Source organism: Eutrigla gurnardus (assembly GCF_963514095.1).
Source record: "Eutrigla gurnardus genome assembly, chromosome: 15".
NCBI classification, from domain to species: Eukaryota; Metazoa; Chordata; class Actinopteri; order Perciformes; family Triglidae; genus Eutrigla; species Eutrigla gurnardus.
Window position 1 is genome coordinate 10521248 of NC_139938.1, and position 22101 is coordinate 10543348.

Below are 22101 nucleotides of genomic sequence, written 5' to 3' on the forward strand. Positions count from 1 at the left end.
GGGATTAATATAAAGAACAATTAATGAACTTTTGCCATCTGGCTTTGCTCCATGTTATCTTCTTGTAGACCTCTTAAACAAACAAAAAAACAATCCCTTTGGGATTAAGAGAAAAACCTCACTTTCACATGTATCTTAAGGTGTGTCCATTAAACAAAAATGAATGAATAAATGCAGAACTTAACTAAAAAATCGATTTTACGAGTTTCACGTTTTTAACATCGTCCGAACTACATAATCGCAGAACGATTTAAAATCGATTAATCGAACAGGCCTAATTCTAAGACTAAAATTATTCTTATTTTCTGCTAATAATACATTGAAGAACACAAAGGTACTAATATAATATTACATGTTTGTCAAAACATCCTCTACATGCTATTATTTAAATGAAATCATTTGTTGTATGTTTTTCTTTTAAGGGGGGGCTCTCTTTCTGTGAAATGTTGTGTACTCATCCTACAAAAAATAATTCAAACGTAGCACACTGTTGGCACCTCTAATTCCTCTAAAGCTAAGCAAAACTCTTCATATTGTTTACTTTCACTGAAATTCCAACATAATTGCAGCTTTTAATGCAAATTCTCTTGACAGCTTCATTAAAATAAATAGTGACATGACTGTCACCACTGTATGATATTGAAGAGTCAGCCTTTGTTGGAAGTGACACAGCACAATAAATCCTTTAGCTGTATGCATTGGGTGCAGTGTGAAATAATGAGAGAGAAGTTTGTCCAGTGCATTGATAAATCCTCCTTTCATCCCAGCTCCAGTATATTCATTAATCCTGCTGCCAAAAATGTACTGCAGAGTCCATGCTTTGCTGTGTGGATAAACCCTGATGCGTGTGGACAATATCGGCTTCATTCCTACTGACAATATGTAAAACTCAATCAGGAACATGTTTAGCTCACCCCTTGTATGTGCGGTCAAAGGTCAGAGTCAGCTCCAGCGCAGCAGCCCAAGAGCGTTCACCTCAGCTGGGAGGGTTTCACAGGGATCTGATATTCCACTGAAACACTTGATCTTATTATCAAATATGTCAGGGCATGACTGTTTATCTGGCTGTTCTGGGGTTTTTTTGTCGTCTGATTATTGACCAGGCACATTCAAAGAGTCTTTAGTTGAATGCACGTAAACACTCCGCATGGAGACCAAAAGAGGGCGGACACAGAAGCAGAAATGCAACACGGATATTTGTTGGTTTAATGATAACTTGTTGTCTCTCAACTCCAACTCCAGCATCATATTTCAAGTTGCTAATCGGACTGGAAACAATGAGCAGAGAATGTATTGGCCCGGATATCCCGTCTGACCCCTGAAAAAATAGCTTCTTGCTCCCAGAGGCTTATCTGTCGGAGCTGATAGCAAATAGGTTCCCAGATTGCATCAGCAGTAACTATGACACACAACTCACAGAGACTACGAAGGTACTTTTAATACCATAAGATTCTGGTTCCTGCCATTTGTGTCAAAATGCTTCTCAGAGTTATAACTCAGTCAAAAACGCCAATCTGATGGCTCAACACGCACACAAACACATATGGAAAATGGACTGCAGGTAATAAGCAGTGCACTAGGTATATATACTGTATATACAATCACACTGTCGGAGCGAACAAGGATTACACTTTATTCACGGTGTATTAAAATGAGTGATATCACGCCAAAACTTTTTTTCAAGAATTTCGGAACCTGACAGCTTGGATTGAACACATCAGAAAGTCAACCTTTTTGTTTTGATTCCACAAACAGCAGTTCAGCCTTGGCCTCTCTCACCACAACGAAACAGCAGCAACGCTGACACGCTTGCTGTGTGCTTTTGTCATTCATGAAGGGTAAATGGGGATTAAACTGACATCCAATAAATTATTCATAGAGATTTTTGTCTTACAAACAAGTCTGATGTGACTGAAAGAAGTTTAAGCACTGGTGACGCTCTGTTCAGAAGATTGTAGTTGATGTGTCCTTGTTACTTTGAAATGGAAATGACAAAAAGATCGCTTGGACAGATCTGTCAGGAATTTAAAAAAAAGAGAAGACAAAACAGTATTTATTCAGGAAAACTGAGAGAGGCAGACAGGAGGAATCATCACAGTCACACGCAGACAACTTTGTCTTCAGATGTCCTGAGACATTTGTTATTTATACGTCTTTAGACACCCACAGACAACTTTAGGAGTGTTTTTATGATGTGAGCAGTGTGAGTCTACACAAAATCAGCTAAATTAGCACATCAAAAGGAGTCAAATCGGAATGCTAATGGATACGGAAAACATGGACATATTAAATACAGGTGTTGATCAATGGATAAGTTAATCAAAATGTAAATCCATCCTTTTTTCTTTTATTTTTCTAGAGATACATACTATGATATGTTCCTAAATACAACACTCACAAGCTCATGTACTGTAGATTGAAGGAGTTATTGATCGTTACTACTGTATTTATTCCACCTGGCCATGAAGTGATCCCTTACTAATGCAGCTCGGAAGGCTGAGTGTTCAGCTCATGTCCGTGTGTGTCTAAAAAACGTGCCTCATCCCAAGGCTTCATGAATCTGCTATAAAAACCCAGAGACAAGAGGAAAGAGACTGAAGGATGTTTCTGCTGGGTTCAAAGAGCTGAGCTGAACACAAACACACAGACTCGGCTACAGCTATTTTATATAATTTATTTGACAGCGGCAGCGCATAGCTGCTGAGCTCTGTCAGAGTTAGCTATACGCTCTTTTACATCTGTAGTTGACCTTGAATTATGAAGCTAACTTTGTGAGCAGCTTCATACCAGATTCCAGATGGATCCACATCCAGTAATGTTGCTGCTCGGAGTGCTGCTCTGCTGCTTATGTTCATCAGATCCCTCCTTCGCTCCACAGTCCCAATATGGTCACTTCCTTCACTGGTTGCAAAAAATCCAACATAGTGATGGCCAAAATACCGAAATAGAGGGTTTCAAACCGTCGACTACGTAGACTAAGAGTCTGATAAACAATAACAATTAAAAAGGAGTGTTTGCATTTGTGTGTGATGGCTTCATGATTGGGTTTATTTTAGCCATTATGTCATTTTCAATTCCAAATCAGTAAGGATATCACTCATGTAGAGTCCTCCTCTACACTCTCATGTGACTTGGCACTGAGCTCTAAAAGCTTCTTGATCTAACAAAGAAGTCTGATCTGCCAAACGCAGTAGATCTATGTTGTACCGTTGTATCAGAGCTCTTTTAATGTGCAGGAATCAGATCATTGATGTAGAACCAGCAAGACACAAAGCTGTCAAAGGGTTTGCAGTGGAGCATTTTTTTTTCTTAACAAAAAATAATAAAAAAATGCAACAATGCCACATGGTAAGCTTTATTAAAACATCTTGGTTGGCTTAGAATTAGAATTGTAAGTGAGGGACATAAACTAAAATAAGTCAACATTGACTTTTGCTTTCACATGGGACCAAGACAGTACTCTGCTGAGTGAAAGTCCTGTGTCTGTTTGATTTACCCAGGTGGTAAATTAGTAATTATTAATAATTATTAATTAGGCGGCAACACTAAATGCATGCAAGGAGAAATATACATAAACCTATGGATTCCCAACCTGACTGCTAAAGTGTATTATTTGGTGTTATTAATAGAGGGCAGCGGTAGGCCAACATGCCCAACAACAACAGCCATCACCACAACAGTCATCAACACAACTCATCACCACAACAGTCATCAACACAACAGTCATCACCAGCGGGGTGTACTGGACACTGACGAGATACTGTCATCATCTTCAGACGGGGGTGGAATGTCAGCACGTAATGAACCTGGAAATGAAACTCTTGTCCCCCAAGATCTATTTCACAGAGCTTGGTGAAATACTGCATCTTTTAATCGCCTGCTCTACAACCATACACGGCATCATCCCTCTCCCGTACTGTGGATAGGTAGGCAGAGCCTGAGAGCATCTGTCCAATAGTTAATTTAGAAGACAGCTTGATTAAACAATCTGCCTTGAGAAAAAGGACCGGTAGCCATAAAATTCTCTAGCTGCTAAAAAAATCAATACATTTTTGCAGCAGTTCCAAGTTTATACAGCAGAAAGTGCAAACACAGTACAACTCAACATGCTTTAAGAGTTTATTCTGAATAAATTGAGTACTAGTGCAGTAATCCTCAGGAGTTCTTAACAAGTGAAACTGCGGTGGAAACAGGTGAAATTAGCTCACCCCATTCATACATTCTTTGTAATTGTTTGAAGGAAGACAACCAGACAATGTGAGTCTGGTTCCCAAAGCCTGATTTGAGCCCTGCATGTACCACAGGGTGACGAACTGTATTAAATCTGAGTGCCGGGAACCATGAACAGAGCCAGCAGCGCTGTCAATCAGGCTCGTTCAAGCTAATAAGATGAATCACACATACACAATATTTTACAGCGATCAGACCAGACCAGATCAGAACAGATCAGAACAGACCAGGGCAGGTAGCAGTTATCTTAAAATATTATGACCATTGTTTTTGTATGTCACTTTAGTTTTTTTCCCCTTAAATAACATGATTAAATTCTGAATTACACGTTTATTCATGTAATATTACAACTTTCTTCTTTTAATATTCTGAACTAATTTGCATTAAATCCTGATTATTTTCTACCCATCTGCATGTTTCTTTTAATAGTATGACTGCATAGTTATTAAATTACTTAATTATTGTAATATGACAACTTATGTTTTTCAATATTATGACTTAATTCATGATTTAATTATTTTTTTATTTATTTTTTGCAAAATATAACTGTTTCTCATAGGGCAGATATGTGGGATTTATTAAGGTCCAGGTGTTTACACATTAATTAGATGAATTAATGTTGATGATCCAAATGCACATTTAAAGACAAAAGACACAGAAGAGGACATAGGAGTAAATCATTCCTATATGTTGACTCAGCAGAGATAACAGAAATATCCCCCAAGTTCAAACATCCAGTGCCCACCTCTCCCTCCTTACCATATGTCGGCTCTTTTGTTGTAATTTATTGTCTTATCTCTGTCTTGCTGCAAAAACTAGTCGCCCTTCGGGATGAAATAAAAGTTGAAGTTGAAAAAAGTTATGAAAGCTGCTAGCTAACCAGTTTCATGGACTTCTTGTCAACTCAGGAAAGAACATGTCTCACTCCCACTGCCTGTCGTTCCTGCGCATCCCTGATATCGACAAACCGACACCTGATCGCCCGACGGACCTGAATCCTCAGTGGACTTAAACTGAAGCTCAAGACCCTGGTGACGTCCTAGACAGCCAGGGTGCCTCCTGGTCGGCTCACCAGTGCTTCTTCCTTTCGACCAAGAGGAAGCCGACATCACCATCGAAACATGGCTATTCGGCTGCTCCCGTTCCGCGGAGTTTATCGTCTTGCGTCGACTGGAGGGCTGTTCTCCTCTCATCATTGCGATAGCCACTGCTGGAATTGGGAGTGGGACTTCTAAATTGGGCAATGGCCTCCTCTGTGTCCCAGGCGGATCTATGACTTAACAACGGGCAGTCATAATTGGAGAGGACCAGCCTCCCCTCCAAGCAAGCCGACTGATACTTTTTCCTCTTTGTATCAACTGTTAACCGCACAACCAAAATGTGAATCATCCATATGTACTCATCAGTGATTCTTCACATTTAAAGGTCCTTTTTCATTCATTCTAGTATTTCAGGTACTCTCAGGTTTCTCAGCAGCTCTTGTCAGCCTCTCACTGAAACACTCTGTTTGACCTCCTGATGCTTCCTCACAAAATGCCCAGTCTGCTCTTGATAGGTCAGCTGTTCCACTTCACTCTGTTGTGATTGGTCCACCTCAATCACAACAAAATGTTTTAGAAGTACATACAAAGGACTTTTTTTTTTTCACATCAGAAAAAAAACATCTTCTCAACATAACGACTCCATGCTCAGCTCCACACTCACTCAGCTATATTGGAGGGTGTGCCAAACTAATAGCTGGGCATCTGCCTAATGCAAATGTGTTACTTGGTGACATCACAACTTTATTTTGAATTCAGGCATTTGAAGCAAGTAGAATTGTTTCTGTCCCCATTTGGACTTAAGACTCTGACACTGGAGAACTTTTGCATGCAAAAAAAAACAATATAAGACACTAAATAAAAAGGAAAAAACAGAAAAGCATAATACATCCTCTTTAAACAGGCATGATTCTTTAAGCATGTGCAACAGAATGCCAACATTGCTCAAGCTGACTCTCTGTCACCTGTGGAGTGCAGTCTATCTGCTTGAAAAGTGTCATGAGAAAACTTCTGTTAGTATTTGGCACAAGAAAATAAAATTGACTTGACTTGACCTACACAACCTTTTTTTTCTACCCGCTAGTAGCAAACTGGAGGTGTAGTCAGAGTTTACACCGGCAAAGTTTCAAGAAGGAAGATTGGATTTTCTTTTTCAAGTTGCTATCAGGATAGGGATTTCATTGTATAATCTGGAACATATTTATTTTTTTGCTTGGTTCTTTTAATTGGTTAAATATAGCCAGACATTACCAGACCAAATTGGAAATTACTCTCCTCTCTCTATTAGATATTTTCAGTTTTTGATTTACCAAGGGGCATCATCAACAGGTGTAGACAACCAATATGGGCAAGTAAACGTGCCGTAGCGCTGAACAACTGAAAATGGATATTGGAAGAGATGAGCTGTGATAACGTAGCATCAGTTTTTCAATTGGGAGTGAACGATGACTAGATTATATATCATTATAGTAGAATCTACAGGGAGATTTCTGATCATGGGGCTATTACCCCGAGCAGTAGCATGATAAATCCCCCGTGGAGTCTTGACATTGTTGGAGGTGGTGGCTGATGATGCCACTGAGGCATCTGTGAAGAAGACTAGTGGCGCAGGGGATCTGGAGGGTCATGCTTAACAGCAGCGTGGACAACCCGGGCACTGAGCTATTGGATAGAACAGCTCCTGGTAGTGACAGCACAGAATAAGAGAGAGCCTGCTCAAGTGTAGTACATGCAGGATTTACCAGGACGGAAGAGGTCTTCCTAACCCTTTGTGTCTGTGAAAGAGTGTTGTTGGTTTTGCCATCAAAACATTGGAAAAGCCAAACTGTTTAAGATCAACTTGTTCATCTGGGACTCAAATCAAAGTCCAGAAAAATTTTATAATAGTTGTGTCCCAATTCAGCAGGTAGGTGCGAGGACAGCAAAGGTCAAAAGGCGGTCTCTGAAATGAGAGGGCCTGGTCTGTAGAGGATTTCCTGTTTCCTGCGTCACCTTTACTGCTCTCATCGCTGAGCAACCAGCTGCGGTTGATAAGAAAGAGCTGGGCTGCATATAGTCTTTGAAAAAGGGATGGTCTTATCTCAGCCGCTGTGAAGCATTCCGTCTTCAAATGCAGCCTCCGAAGCATGGACGCTGGCTTGGGACACAGCTAATGGCTTCACTTCATACAGTAACGGCTCCTGTGGAAACCACTGGATTCAAACGTGTCTCTCCACTTGCTGTTCAGCAGCCAGGACTCTGGCGCTCCTCTGTCATCAACACGGCCCGAATTAAAGAAACTGTTCTGACTGGTCCGACGGACCTAAATTACTGTAAATCTGTCCAAAGGGGATGAAACGCATCAGCAAGAGCAATTAAACAGATGGATCTGGTTCCCAGCCAAGCTACAATATACTCTCATCTAAAATGTAATTGGTAATCTGAGGTGACATTATTCATGCATTATTAAAATCTGATATAATTTCAGCAATGATTACTAAATTAATTAACATCCCCAAATACTACTAGTAACAGTTAAATGTTTCCATTGTAAGACATGTGACATGCTCAATTAGATTTGATAAAAAATACACAATGGCTACTGATTGTAAGCAGTTCAACTTTGATATGTGTTTTCTATGTGTTGATATTAACCACCCTTCGACATTATCCCACTAAACTGTCTTCAATGCATTACAACAGTTTGTATGAGATATGAAAAACAATGGCAAATCACTTTAGGGATGTATTTAAATGTAACAAATACTAACTCAAACGCAGCATTCCAGTCACTTTAAGGGGTTGAAGTAAGGCAAACTTGCAGGAGACAAATATTTTTTTAAAAACCAGTCAAAACAAAATAATAAAAACAATAAACATGATGTATTGTTTCCCCTTCAACTTTGAATTAATGTACACAATTTCCATTTGCTTTCACAGTACCACCGACAATCATCAACCTGTCTAAAGATCTTCTGGTCAATGAAGGCTCCAACGTCACCCTGATGTGCCAAGCCAACGGTAAACCAGAGCCATCCATCAGCTGGAAACTCATCTCTCCTTCAGGTAACTTGTTTGTCCTTCAGATACGTCCACCAGCTTTAGACTGCTGTCCTGCTAAATTAAAAACATATCCTTTCCTCTTACATGTATCACATTTCCTCCTTGATTTTCCTCACCGCTGCCTTTCTCTCTTCCCCTCATCCCTCTCCATTATCGCCCCATCTTTGACTTTGTTTGACCCCTGGTGGATTTCTCGCTTCACTTATTACCCATCATTACCTGTTTCCAGATCATCATTACGATGTAATTATTTGCAGGAAAGTAAACTGACCCTGTTGTTATTGGACTAATTAATTAGGGCGACAGGATAGATGTAAATGTTCTGGAGGCACTTTGAATGTGATTATTAACACAGTGTGGAGCATTATGCTATTTACAAGCACATCATGGTAATTTTGCACAAAATCAGGATAGTTGCATTGTGGGGACTCAATGGCATTCATGCCATTATGCCTTAGTGATGAATGAAAGAAAGCAGCCGCTATTTCTGTATCAGTGTGTCCACGCTTCACTTCATCAGGCAAGATGCTTGCATTCATAATGAGTTACTTTTGTGCTTTCATCTGTGCTGTCCTTTGTGCTGACGCTGGGATCTGGGAATTGAGATGTTAATATGACACAAGTGTGACTGACCTGTCTGTGAGGAGATAAGCAGGGAGAGGGGACGCTGCTGGCTCCTCTTTGTGAAACATACACGGTTGTGCATATAGCATTGTGCAGACTGTGTAGAACAGACTATTGTTTTATTTCTTTTGTTTTAAGGAGCAGAGGCAGATGGTTGCTACCATTCACACTGTTTTGGGTCAAATGGTAAAGAAGTCTGGGGACTCTGATATCTACAACTACCACGATGCCATTGAGTGAGATGTTGTACAGATTGGAGTATCTTCTTGTTGACACTGTGATTACAGGCCAGCATGCTTGGACGCAATCCGTGCAATATTTATCAGCTACAAACCTCACAACCTCTGTAGGAACAACAGAATCCGTCTCCCCGGCACCGACTTTTCTATCACCCGTCTTTTTGTACATTGTCAATTATTGTTGTTCGGAAAATGAATGACATTGCACACTCTGGTTTGAGTGACATCTAGTTTTTGGCAACCAACGAGCCTATATGTTTAATGAGTGTTGGAGCACAATGTTCTGCTGTGTCTCCGGTTTCCAGCCTGCTGCTGTATGCCCAGCATACTAAGGCGAGAATGCAGCACACTTCTTCTGGTGTATTACCTTAGGCAGGAGGAAAACCTGCTGGACCGAGGTGGGAAGATCAAACAGAGAGTGCTTGTGCAGGATGCAAACATATAGTAGCACAATACTTGTCTCAATGGCTACAGATTTGCCAAGCACAAAGGTTGTTAGTCTATTTATATTTCAATATAAATTCCTCCCCTGTTAAAATGAAAAAGATGGAATTGTTTGGCCCACCGTTAATGCGTTAATCAATCACGCTTGTTTAAAATGTTATAAATTGTTGGTTTCGAGTATACTTTCCTGCAACCCCAGCACTTCTTTCACCTTGTTCCTTATTACATAACTTTTACAGTTTTTGTATTTGTTTTCGTTGATGACGACATTGTGAAAGAAGCTCTCCTCTTCTGCCTGGTTCTAGAAGAATCAAGTTAAGTTTGTAAAGAAGGGAGGTGAGCTGACATTACGGGCCCTAGTTTCGTAGACCAGGCGCAGTCAGCTTTCAGCGCACCTGCGCCGCGCCGACGGGGTGTGTCCGCCTGGACTTTGCAAGTTTCGTGCAGGCTCGCGCAGGCTCGCGCAGGCTCGCGCAGGCACACCTCCCGTCTCGCCCACCGGCGCAAGTGGGAAAGAGGGAGGAGAAGAAGGCGTGAGTGGGAGACGAGGAGGAGACGAGGCGTGGACTGGAATTAATACAGCCGATTCAGATCTTCACCAATCAAATGAGCTCCTCTCCTCACCTTTAATGCGTTAGGGGAGGTTCAGTGCAAGTTCCGTCACATGACAACCCGATGACAGAAGCAGCGCCGCCGCTCCCACCACGCTCATCACGCGCTGTGCGCGCGTATCATAATAATAACAATGCCCATATTATAAAAAACAGGAGAGAGAGAGGGAGATGTTTTGGTCCGAGAGGCTGAGTTTCCGTTACGCGTGCCATCCGCCTTTGATCTGACGTCAGATGTGAAGGGACAATCTATATAGATATACATTCACGTGTTGATTCAATTAGTTGCATTAAATAGTGTTTGTTGTGATTATTTATTGCATTTAAATGTGCATGGAACTGTGGAAACCTGCCTGTGAGGTCTCGGTGACGTGTGCGCACTGTGCGCAGTCAGCCAAACTTCCACTCCCAGCTGTGATTCGCATTGAATGAATGGACTTTATTTACGCCTTGCGCCGAAAGTAGACCAGGTCGGAGCTGGCGAGCTTTCAGCGCAGTCTCGGCGAGGCTTTTTGCCACGAAACTTCCGCTACGCCAAGCTGAATCTGTGACGCCTCCCCCTGCTGCGCCGCCACACCCATCTTGGCGCAGGTGATCCACCAAACTGCCAAACTGACGGTGCGCAAGGCTGCACGGGTCGAAACTTGCATTGCGCCGGCTGCACCACCCTGCGCTGCGCCACGAAACTAGGGCCCTACATCTGTACAAGGTAGCGCCAGGTACGGATACTCAGTACCAAGCAGTATTGAAACTTCTCCAGTCAAACGATACCTGAAATTGATCCTTTTTGTGGCCAGATGTAGAAAATAATAATTTTGTCACCGCAAGAGTTCTTCAATTTAATGCGCCGATGATTGGCCGACCACCACAGCAGCTACAAACCATACAGCCGGGATTACCTGCCAGCACACAGCTCCACTTGCCCCCAAACAGGGTTCCTTCATGCATAGTCAGCTATTTCTGTGCTTCGTCATCTCAGCCATAAATACAGATACATCTAACCACTGCCTCTCCCCTTTGACTGTTTGTCCTTTATCCTGTGCTTCTAGCATGAAACAGATGCTGTAAAGGCCCACACTTTGTCCTCATGTGGAAACATGGCAATGTTTCATTGTTTATCCCAGAAAAGTAGTTTAATATATTCTCTTGGGATGTGTGATGCTTTCAAATCATACACATGCACTGGTTTGAAGGGGCAAGCTCCAAAGGGAAAGGCTTATTAGCAACTGTGTTGTCTCTGTGGTGTGACCTCTCCAACAGCCTGAGATTAAGTCATTGACATCACACAATCCAATCTGCATACTCTGCAGCTGTGGTTCAACCTGCAGGGCCACTGTAATCTAGGAGTCTGAATCTTGTCTGTCTTTTTCCTTCTGGCCAGTTGTAAGGAGACGAAGAGATAGTTGGAACTAGAACCCATAAAGTCGAGGCATTCCCACTTGGACTTGTATTTCTTTAGATCAGGGTCAGCTCCACCCTACTGCCTTGTCTGTCCTTCAGCAGAGCAATAATCACAATTCACACTGGGAATGTGGCAACTTAATGGTTGTGGTGACCATGCCATCTGAACCTTCTAGAGTTAGTCATTGCATGTGAGTGTGGTGGACAGTAAAGTCAAGTCCAGGTTAGTTTATCTCATTATGACATTCTGTTCATATAGCAGTGGTAATAATGAGTAGATGAAGAGACAGAGTCTTTACCAGCAGGAAGTCAGAGTAGTGATTTTGGCTTGCTGCTTTAAGTCGATAACATTTGAATCTGAATCAGCTTTATTTTACTAAGCACGCATGGACATAGAATGAATTAAACTCCTTGTTTTTGCTTCTCTCACAGTAAAAGCTAGGATAATATAAATGAGAAAATATAATGAGAAAAATGTCTATATACAAGTCAAGTGTCCTGTAAAATGCAAAAAAGAAAACACTGAATGGATGTATATGGAATGATGATTACATACACTACTTACATTTAAATGTCTCTATACTGTATAGACACTGTGTAGGGTTTATATTGACAGATGATATGCATATATTATATATTTTCAAATTGTCATTTCCTGACTCCAGCGGCATACATGTTTTTTGAACTTCAGTATTTGAAAATTGCATATAACCTGTATCCTTTCTTCATTATCTGCTAGAATGCCATAGCTCACACAACAGCAGTCATAGTGGCGCTGATATTATATTTGACGTGCGTCGGTGCTGTGCATTTCAGATGTTTGCTTCTCTGCATTTCTGAGAGACAGTTTGGAACAAAGGCTTAAGTTAAGTCGCTATCAACCACGTCACATGTGCCGCCACTGTGCACTCGGCCGACCAGGAATATTTGTCTCACTCAGTTCTGGTGATGTGACCGGATCATTGTGTATGGTATCGAATGGAGCATGCTGAACAAATGTCATTTTGGATAAGACTGGCTGCCATCTCTCAGAAATGCTGCACGACCCTAAAGGCATCATTATGCTCCAACAGAGGTACTTGTTGGATGGTTGAATAGCATTTGAACCCCCTTTACCCCGCACCTTTACAACGTTGAAATTGAAGGGATTGCAACCGTCAATTTCTCTAACTATCTGAAACCTCCAATCAGACATTCACACCCACTGCAACTGGCTAAGGTGTGTGTAGCTAAGAAAGTGGGCAGAATTTGAATTATCTATCACTTTCCATTACCACATCCCCCCCGTTCACCATCATTGGCAGCCTCTTACCCTGCCTCACATGTGGCATTCAGGCATTCTACCAGCATTACCATCAAAGTTAATATTGCTCAAACTTGTTTGTTTCAAATCAAGTCAATTTAATCTATTCCAATATTGCAAATCACTTTGTCTTTACAACATACAGCACCCCCTGTCCTTAGTCCCTCGAATCAAGATGACAGAAATACAGCTAGATTGGAAACATGTGAAGCTTCAAATTTACCCCCACCTTAAAGGAAAATGTACCAGATTAGGATCAGGATTCTGAAGAATGTCTCCAGCAAACGTCCATCCCAGTGGATAGGAAAACTTTCACTCGCTCTCTCTGGGTTGTCTCTGGTGACAGCATCCAACAAAACCTGCCCACTCTAACATTTATTACAGCAGAATTTTTCAGTTTCTGATGGAATCGAAGGGCAAGTTGGTGTTTGCTCTCAACAGCTCAGATTCTGGAGAGTCCCTGCCGGCCGTATCCTCCTCCTGCTGCTGCAGACTCCAGTGGCTTCTCTTTGGCTGAATGTGGCTGGAGTCAGCCAGAACACTGTAAAGTAAATTTACACTGTAATATCAAAACATACACTACTCACAAAAGGATATTTGGCTTTCAGGTGAAATTTATGGAAAATGAAAGAGTTCACACTACAGTGATATTATATCATGAAAGTAGGGCATTTAAGAAGAAGCAGAATGATGGTGATTTCCTCATCTCAAACTATTTATTGAAACAAAAGCCAGCAACAGTGGTGGGTATACCACAACAAAACATGTCAATGTCTCAATAACCTGTCATGTGGCCAAAGGATGTCCACTTCTCTGCCTTTCTGGGACTCTTCCAGTCACTCTGTGTCTCTGTTGCAACCTGCTGATGACACTCTGTGACTCTCTAAGCTCAGTGGCCACTTCCCTCTGACAACATCCTGTTTGATGCCTCGCAATGGCGAGGTACTGTTGATCAATTGTTAGGTGTCGTCTTGGTCTCATGATGTCAAAATGTGAACAGCATGATGAAGAGGACTGTTTAAATACCAATTCTAATTGACAGTGATTGGTCGATTCAAGGATCAAACACCTGTTGTGAATTTTGCCGTTTAGCTCCTTGTTAGAGAACAGCAAGTTGTGCAAAAAGTACTGAAACATTGAACAATTGGACATGTGCATTTAGAGAAGGTCAAATTAAGTTCACCTGTAAAGGTTATAGTGCATTTTAGGTTCATCCTGAAATTTCACCTGAAAGCTGAATATCTCTAACTACTCTTTGGGAGTAGTGTATACTGGGATGCCATCTTTACTTTTGGAACAAAACACAGTTTTTTAGTGTCATTGTGCCCCAACTCCCAAAGCTGAGAGGAGGACTCTGTAGTTCTCACTGGGATGAAGAAGAACACCAGATTAACAGCTGCAACCCAGAGACAGGGAGAACACCAGCTACAACTGGAGGTGTTTCATACTATACAACAAAGATAGAAAGGGAAAATCAGCAAAATGTCCTTTAAACTTCTCGCTATGTTATCGCATTATCATTGTTTGAAAGTTGACTATCATTACCATGACATGGTAAAGGCATTTACACACCAACAATGATGAGAATAAACAGCATGAAATTATGAATAATTCAGAGGCAAATTTTGACATGCCTCACACTGCTGCGACAATTTGGCCCCAAGCCTGAAGAAGCAGGATTCTTTTACTTTTTTTAACATTCAATTTAAGGAGAGTCCCATTGAGTAGCTTATTCAAAAATAATTCAGATCCATCCTGAGTAAACATGTGATCCTACAAGACTATGCTGAGAGTTTAATAAATTACACTATGTGTTGTGTATGGCCTTTTTGTGGGCTCTGAGGCCACAATACCAGTATCCATTGGAACTTCTTTAGATTTTGTTGAATGTTTTTGATAAGTGATGTCATTGAAACATGCCTGCGAAAAAATAACAAAATTGACTGCGAAAAAATCTATGTCTCAATATCGCTCAGCGAAATGACGTTGCTCATGTGCGAGCTTACATTGCCTGAATACAGGTTCAAAAATAATATTCCCACGCCTCAAGGCACAGAATACATCATATCCTGAGGCTATGAGAGCTCTTACCTCCTCATCATCTGTTCAGTCCATGAACTGAACATAAAACTGTGTCCCCTGGTAGCTCTCTTAAAGCACCATTCACTTCAAATGGAGAGGGTCCCGGGTTCGATTCCCGGGTCGGGTTTGAGTTAGGGTTCCTTCTGTGTGGAGTTTGCATGTTCTCCCCGTGTAAGCGTGGGTTCTCTCCAGATTCTCCGGCTTCCTCCCACAGTCCAAAGACATGCAGGATGGGGATAGGTTAATTGATGACTCTAAATTGCCCGTAGGTGTGAATGTGAGTGTGAATGGTTGTTTGTTTCTACATGTTGGGCCTGTGATGGACTGGCTTCCTGTCCAGGGTGTACCCTGCCTTCGCTCAATGACAGCTGGGATCGGCTCCAGCCCCCCCACGACCCTGAATACAGGATAAGCGGTAGACGATGGATGGATAATAGTATTTTGGTATGCCTTTGCAGAGGTATACTTTTATTTTTGTGTTGATGTGTATTAGTTGTATTGTTGGTGTCAACACATTACAATCAATTTTTCATTAACACCAACAAGAGATTGAATTGAATCTGAATCTTGAATCACTCTCCGTCGCTCCAAACTTTCTTGACTCATCATCCAGCATGTAGGATCCAGTTCTTTGTTCATCGGTCTACATTATTTGGGACTAATAGACTATTGTTTCTCCAGTATGGAGATGAGACTGGAGATCGATGATGTGAGCGGTGGTTCACTGATTCCACTGACCTACTGGTTGACTGTATCTACTTTCTGTTTCAGTTCGGTTCGTAGGATTTGGATAGTTTTACAAATGATCATCACTTACAAATGTACTGACTGTAGCAGGGAACAAAGTGTGAGTGTTCCATACCGATACCAAGAAAAAAATCAGACAAATACATTACAAAAAACCAAACCATAATCAATTTACCAACGTATGAGCATCTGTTTCATGGAATAATGCCAAGTGGGAATGACACTTAAATAGCCGTATGAAGTTAAAAGGATCTTTTTCCCCTCATGTCAGAGCTCATGTTTTGTAGCTGAGAGAATACGGCGATAAGGAGAGACTAATGAGGAAAAGCTGCTCATTTGCTTTTTTCCCCTCTTCAACAGCCAATCAATAGCCTTATTTCAATATGAGCGTGAATCAAATTGGACTAGTGCACCTAAAGAGGTTTTCGAGAGAGCAGTCTCCTCACGCTTTTGTAATTTTACTCTTAATTAGGCCAATAGTGAATTAGTGAGTGAAGCCGAGGGGAGAACGGTCTGACAGGATTGACTGCAAGGCCAGAGGTGTGGGACTGAACCACTCAGCCATCTCTGGGAACTATGGCTGTGAAATCTCATTAACTGGATCCAACAGCTAGTTTCACTGCTGCTTTAACTTACTGACTCTAAAGTGAACAACAGAGCTGTTTTCTCTTTAGACCCCATAAAGGTGCAATCTATTATAATAGGCTATAAATACATTTTCATGTGGGAGGAGATTGAGGACGCTGAGTCATCCGTCGGCCAAATTAGTTTTACTTCACCATGCCGGGCTGCAAACTCTTGTGTATCTTCTTCGGTGTGCATGTTCTCCTTCTGCCTGTGTGGGTTTTCTCCTGGTGCTCCACTTCCCTCCCACAGTCCGAAGCCATGCCGACTAGCTTAACTGGTGACTCTGAATGACCCCCAGGTGATGATTGTCTTTCTGCTTTATGTTGGTGAAGAGTCCCCCTTTGTCCATGTGGTTCATAAATGTGGACTACAAGCTGCAATCATTCCTTGGTAGCTAACCACCCGAGGGTGCCCACCATGCATTTGTGACATCAATGGTTTGGAATGAGGTTTCTTTGCATCTCTCTTGCTTCTTTCATGTTTTTTCATGGTGTGTTTTCAAATACAGCCAAGGCCTTAAAACTAATCTTTTATAGAGGCCGTTCAGATCTCAAACTCTGATCTGTGTGTGTGTGTGTGTGTGTGTGTGTGTGTGTGTGTGTGTGTCTTTGAGTTTGTGCATCATGTTTCTACTCTTCCACCAAGTCTTGTTCAACTTCAAACTGATTGGGAATCTTTGAGTTAAACAATCTATTTTTTATCCAAAGACTCATCTCATCACGTCATGATCAAATGTATGCACTGACTGGTTGCTTATGTTTATCTGTTTTAAGACCAATTCTGAGAAAGGCATCAACAAAACTACAATGCAGGGATTGTCTGATCGGCTTTCAGTTTGGAGTGGGATGAAAATGTAAATCGGGTAGATGGAGCTTGAGAAGCTGTTGTTTTAATTTTCCTCATGCAAGATAAAAAAAAACCAACAACAAAAGGGATTCAGTCTTTTCCGGCTGCTTGTGTCGTTGTTTTCCCTCTCAGATTGTTCACTTTCAATGTGCTGTATTCTAGTTGCTATTTTTTTTTTGCCTTTTTCTTATCAGTTTGATCTCCAGCATTCAACTAAGGTCCTGATAAGCAAACGTGGTAAAAAAAAAAAAGAAATTCCACATCCCTCCTCCCCCCCGAGTGAGAGCAGCAGAGTAGAGCAGAAAATGTCCCAGTACTTGTTGTAGTCCAAACTTCTGTTCCAGTATCTCCCTGCTGCAGAGCAACTCTCCTCCAGCCCGGGGCCATTCAGTGTGAACCCTGCTATTGCAAGCACTCCAGGGTGTTAAAACGAGTGAATTAAATAAATAAAGATCCTGTGTGTGTGTGTGTGTGTGTGTGTGTGTGTGTGTATGTATGTGTGTGTGTGTCTGCATAAAGATTGATGATTTCAGGCTGGGGCCAGGGCTCTCACACAGCCGTGACCCAGCTCCCCCTCACCTTTGATAGATAGATGGCTTTAGGGGCTTGTGGCGGATCAGAAGTGATCCTCGGTATCTCCCACAGACCACACAACCTGACTGCAAAGTTTGTGAGCCCAGGCAGCCAGCCGACACCCCGGTGCATTAAGGCAGCCGAATGAACATGCACATGATTGAATTTGGCAGCAACAAAGGTTTTCCAGATTTGCTCAGGTCTGGATGCTAGAGAAGATTCATTTGAAGTTGGAGTTGATGGAGTTGGTAGTCATAGTAGAATGGTCCCTTTTTGAAAGTGAAGGAAATAACTTCACTGCTGTTAAACCACATCAATGCCATGTTGGATGTTCATGGTGGTGTTAAGTTTGGCTCCTGCTTGGCTTTAGTCTGTTGATGGAAATGTATTTTGTCACTTGATTTTTCTTACTTTTAGTCAACAGACTTTAATTTTCAATTTTTTTTTTTTTTTACTTCTGTGTCTTCTAAGTGTTCTGTGGCTACAGCAGCAGCCATATTTGATGCGCACGTCTGACATTATTCCAGGTGTTTCCTCATCTATTGCAGCATTAGCAGAAAAGACACTGTTTACCTATTTGGAGAAGCCAGTAATTGTGCACACGTCACTCTGCTCTGCAGAAGCACAATGACTGACACTCCTTACTAGTTGTTATTCCTAAGCTCTGCTGTTTGAACACTGTTGTTCTTGTTCACTTGTCATTATTGCAGCTAGCTGTTCTCTCCACTGCAGAGCAGCCTTATGATTCAGTCTGGATTCACTCACCTGTTCCCGAAAATACAGTTCACTGTTCGGGTCTAGACAAGCAGCTAAAACAAAGTCCAAAATAATGAACACACTAATATTACTTTAGTGACCAATAGTCTATGAACATGGCTTTCATGCATAACTACAAGTAACATTAATGTTCCATCCACAGCCCTGTGATAATGTTTCATTAACATTAGCTTAATGTTGTTTTTCCTAAGGGGCCGTGCCACTGCCTCTCTTAGCTTTGATTTCTATTGTAAAAATATGTGACCACATGTAATTGTTAGCACATCTTGTCTTCAGATTTTTTTATATTTTAATGATATTGTTAGTATTTCATTATGAAGTGCAGGTTCCTCGTATGGCTTCATGTCCCTGTACCCCCTTAGACTAGAGTTAAATTAAATAGAAAATGTATTGGGTTTTTTTAATTGAAAAAAATGTAATAATTATTATTACCGCAAGCGAGATAATAATCAGGCTAACAGCACATGGTCAGAAGTTTCTAATTAATGCTGGCCTTCAGACAGCTTGAAAATCTGAGCTTCTCCACTACATCAATGGTTACCAGGTCTATGTGGTAAAACCAACCTGACAGCTCAAAAACAGCCAAATGGCCATCAAAAACAGCTAGAAACCAGCACAATAGCCAACAAAACCAGACCAATAGTCAACAAATCCAGACCAATGGCCAACAAATCCAGACCAATGGCCAACAAAACCAGCTCAATAGGCATCAAAACCAGACCAATGGCCAACAAATCCAGACCAATGGCCAACAAAACCAGAACAATGTCCAACTAAAGAACCAGAATCAGAACTTAAAATATATCAAACAATATACACTGTTTTAAAGTCGAACAGTATTGTTATCATTGTCAAATAAATTGTAATATGTACAAAGTCAATCCATAAATGTTTAGTGTGCCAGCATTTAAAGGAGTCTTCGCAAAACAGTTATATTTTTCTAAAATGACCTTGTGTAATGAGATCCAGTACATTATCATGAATAAAATAAAGATCTGTCAAGGCGTTGACCAATTCACTGACACAAACTATCCGTCTCTCTTCCTCCCTGCCTTGACAACATGAATGTACAGTTTCTACTGCATTAATTTACTGTAGTTAATACAATACCTTATTTATATAATATATTATAATGGACACCAGAATTGTTTTAGTAAAGAAAAACAAGGGCATTAACTGATGAGAACCAAGACAAAGGACAACAATTGAAAGCAAATGTCAGACTTGGGCATGGAGGGAGGACTCAGATGCAGGGCAGTAGCAGTAAAAAAAGGCTTTTATTCGTAACACAAAAAGTATTAACACAAAATCACTCCACCGGGAGGAAACAAAACGAGGCTACAAACAAAACTACAAAAATACCAACTTAACTTAACGTGACGTGGAAGGTGACATGGAACATGACGTGGAACGTGACGAGAAACAGGAACGAACTGGCACAAGACAAGGTGAGACGCAGTCTTAAATACACAGAGGGATAACGAGCAACAGGTGACAACAATCAGGGACCAGGGATGACATAAGACCAGGGAACACATGAGGAAGGGCAAGTTACCTGTAACGAGAAGGGAGTTATTTTCAAAATAAGACAGGACATGACAAGACAAAACCCCAAGACGAGACATTACCTCACCGGCGTGACAGTACCCCCCCCTTAAGGGACGGATCCCAGATGTCCCTATGGTCCATGATACGTAGGGCGGGTGGAGGGGGCCAGGAGGAGGGGCTCAGGAGGCCGGGCATGAGGGCGACCCAGCAGACGGGGTCGCTCCGGAGGCCGAGCATGAGGGCGACCTAGCGGGCGGGACCGCTCAGGAGGCCGGGCATGAGGGCGACCTAGCGGGCGGGACCGCTCAGGAGGCCGGGCATGAGGGCGACCTAGCGGGCGGGACCGCTCAGGAGGCCGGGCATGAGGGCGACCTAGCGGGCGGGACCGCTCAGGAGGCCGGGCCTGAGGACGACCTAGCTGACGTGGCCGCTCAGGAAGGCGACGTGGAGCAGGCATAGGACGACCACCGGTCGGAACAGGAACGGGTGACGAGCGGACCTCCCGAAGGCTGCATGGAGCAGGCGTCGGACGGCCCCCCGTCTGGACAGGAACGGGTGACGAGCGGACCTCCCGAAGGCTGCGTGGAGCAGGCGTAGGGCGGCCCCCCGTCGGAACAGGAACGGGTGACGAGCGGACCTCCCGAAGGCTGCGTGGAGCAGGCGTAGGGCGGCCCCCCGTCGGAACAGGAACGGGTGACGAGCGGACCTCCCGAAGGCTGCGTGGAGCAGGCGTCGGACGGACCCCCGTCGGAACAGGAACGGGTGACGAGCGGACCTCCCGAAGGCTGCGTGGAGCAGGCGTAGGGCGGCCCCCCGTCGGAACAGGAACGGGTGACGAGCGGACCTCCCGAAGGCTGCGTGGAGCAGGCGTCGGACGGACCCCCGTCGGAACAGGAACGGGTGACGAGCGGACCTCCCGAAGGCTGCGTGGAGCAGGCGTCGGACGGCCCCCCGTCTGGACAGGAACGGGTGACGAGCGGACCTCCCGAAGGCTGCGTGGAGCAGGCGTCGGACGGACCCCCGTCGGAACAGGAACGGGTGACGAGCGGACCTCCCGAAGACTGCGTGGAGCAGGCGTAGGACGGCCCCCCGTCTGGACAGGAACGGGTGACGAGCGGACCTCCCGAAGGCTGCGTGGAGCAGGCACGGGACGGCCCCCCGTCGGAACAGGAACGGGTGACGAGCGGACCTCCCGAAGGCTGCGTGGAGCAGGCGTCGGACGGCCCCCCGTCTGGACAGGAACGGGTGACGAGCGGACCTCCCGAAGGCTGCGTGGAGCAGGCGTCGGACGGACCCCCGTCGGAACAGGAACGGGTGACGAGCGGACCTCCCGAAGACTGCGTGGAGCAGGCGTCGGACGGCCCCCCGTCTGGACAGGAACGGGTGACGAGCGGACCTCCCGAAGGCTGCGTGGAGCAGGCGTAGGACGGCCCCCCGTCTGGACAGGAACAGGTGACGAGCGGACCTCCCGAAGGCTGCGTGGAGCAGGCGCGGGACGGTCCCCCGTCGGAACAGGAACTGGTGACAGGCGAACCCCCAATAGGCTGCGAGGAGCAAGTGTGGGACGGTCCCCTGTCTGGGCTGGTGCCGGACGATCCTCCGCCGGGACTGGTGACGGACGGGCCGCCGACTGAAGACCACTGGAGAGTGTCGACCGGATCGCCGACTGAAGACCACTGGCAGGTGTCGACCGGACCGCCGACTGAAGACCACTGGCAGGTGTCGACCGGGCCGCCGACTGAAGACCACTGGCAGGTGTCGACCGGACCGCCGACTGAAGACCACTGGCAGGTGTCGGCCGAGCCGCCGACTGAAGACCACAGGCCGAGACAAGGGCTGTGACCGAGGCGTGGGCTGGATGCTTGGCTGTGGCTAAGGCCTGGGCTGGATGCTTGGCTGTGGCTAAGGCCTGGGCTGGATGCTTGGCTGTGGCTAAGGCCTGGGCTGGATGCTTGGCTGTGGCTAAG

At 43.8% G+C, this 22101-nt stretch overlaps 1 protein-coding gene across 3 annotated transcripts in view; it reads left to right on the top strand.

Moving 5' to 3' along the window:
- The window catches only part of ntm (neurotrimin), a 447919-nt gene that overhangs the window by 406916 nt on the left and 18902 nt on the right, over window positions 1–22101 (top strand). For all 3 annotated transcript variants that reach the window (XM_084029505.1, XM_084029506.1, XM_084029504.1), the window contains one exon: window positions 8190–8315. In XM_084029505.1, coding sequence (XP_083885631.1) covers window positions 8190–8315 — 126 coding nt within the window. The remainder of the gene's footprint in view (window positions 1–8189; window positions 8316–22101) is intronic.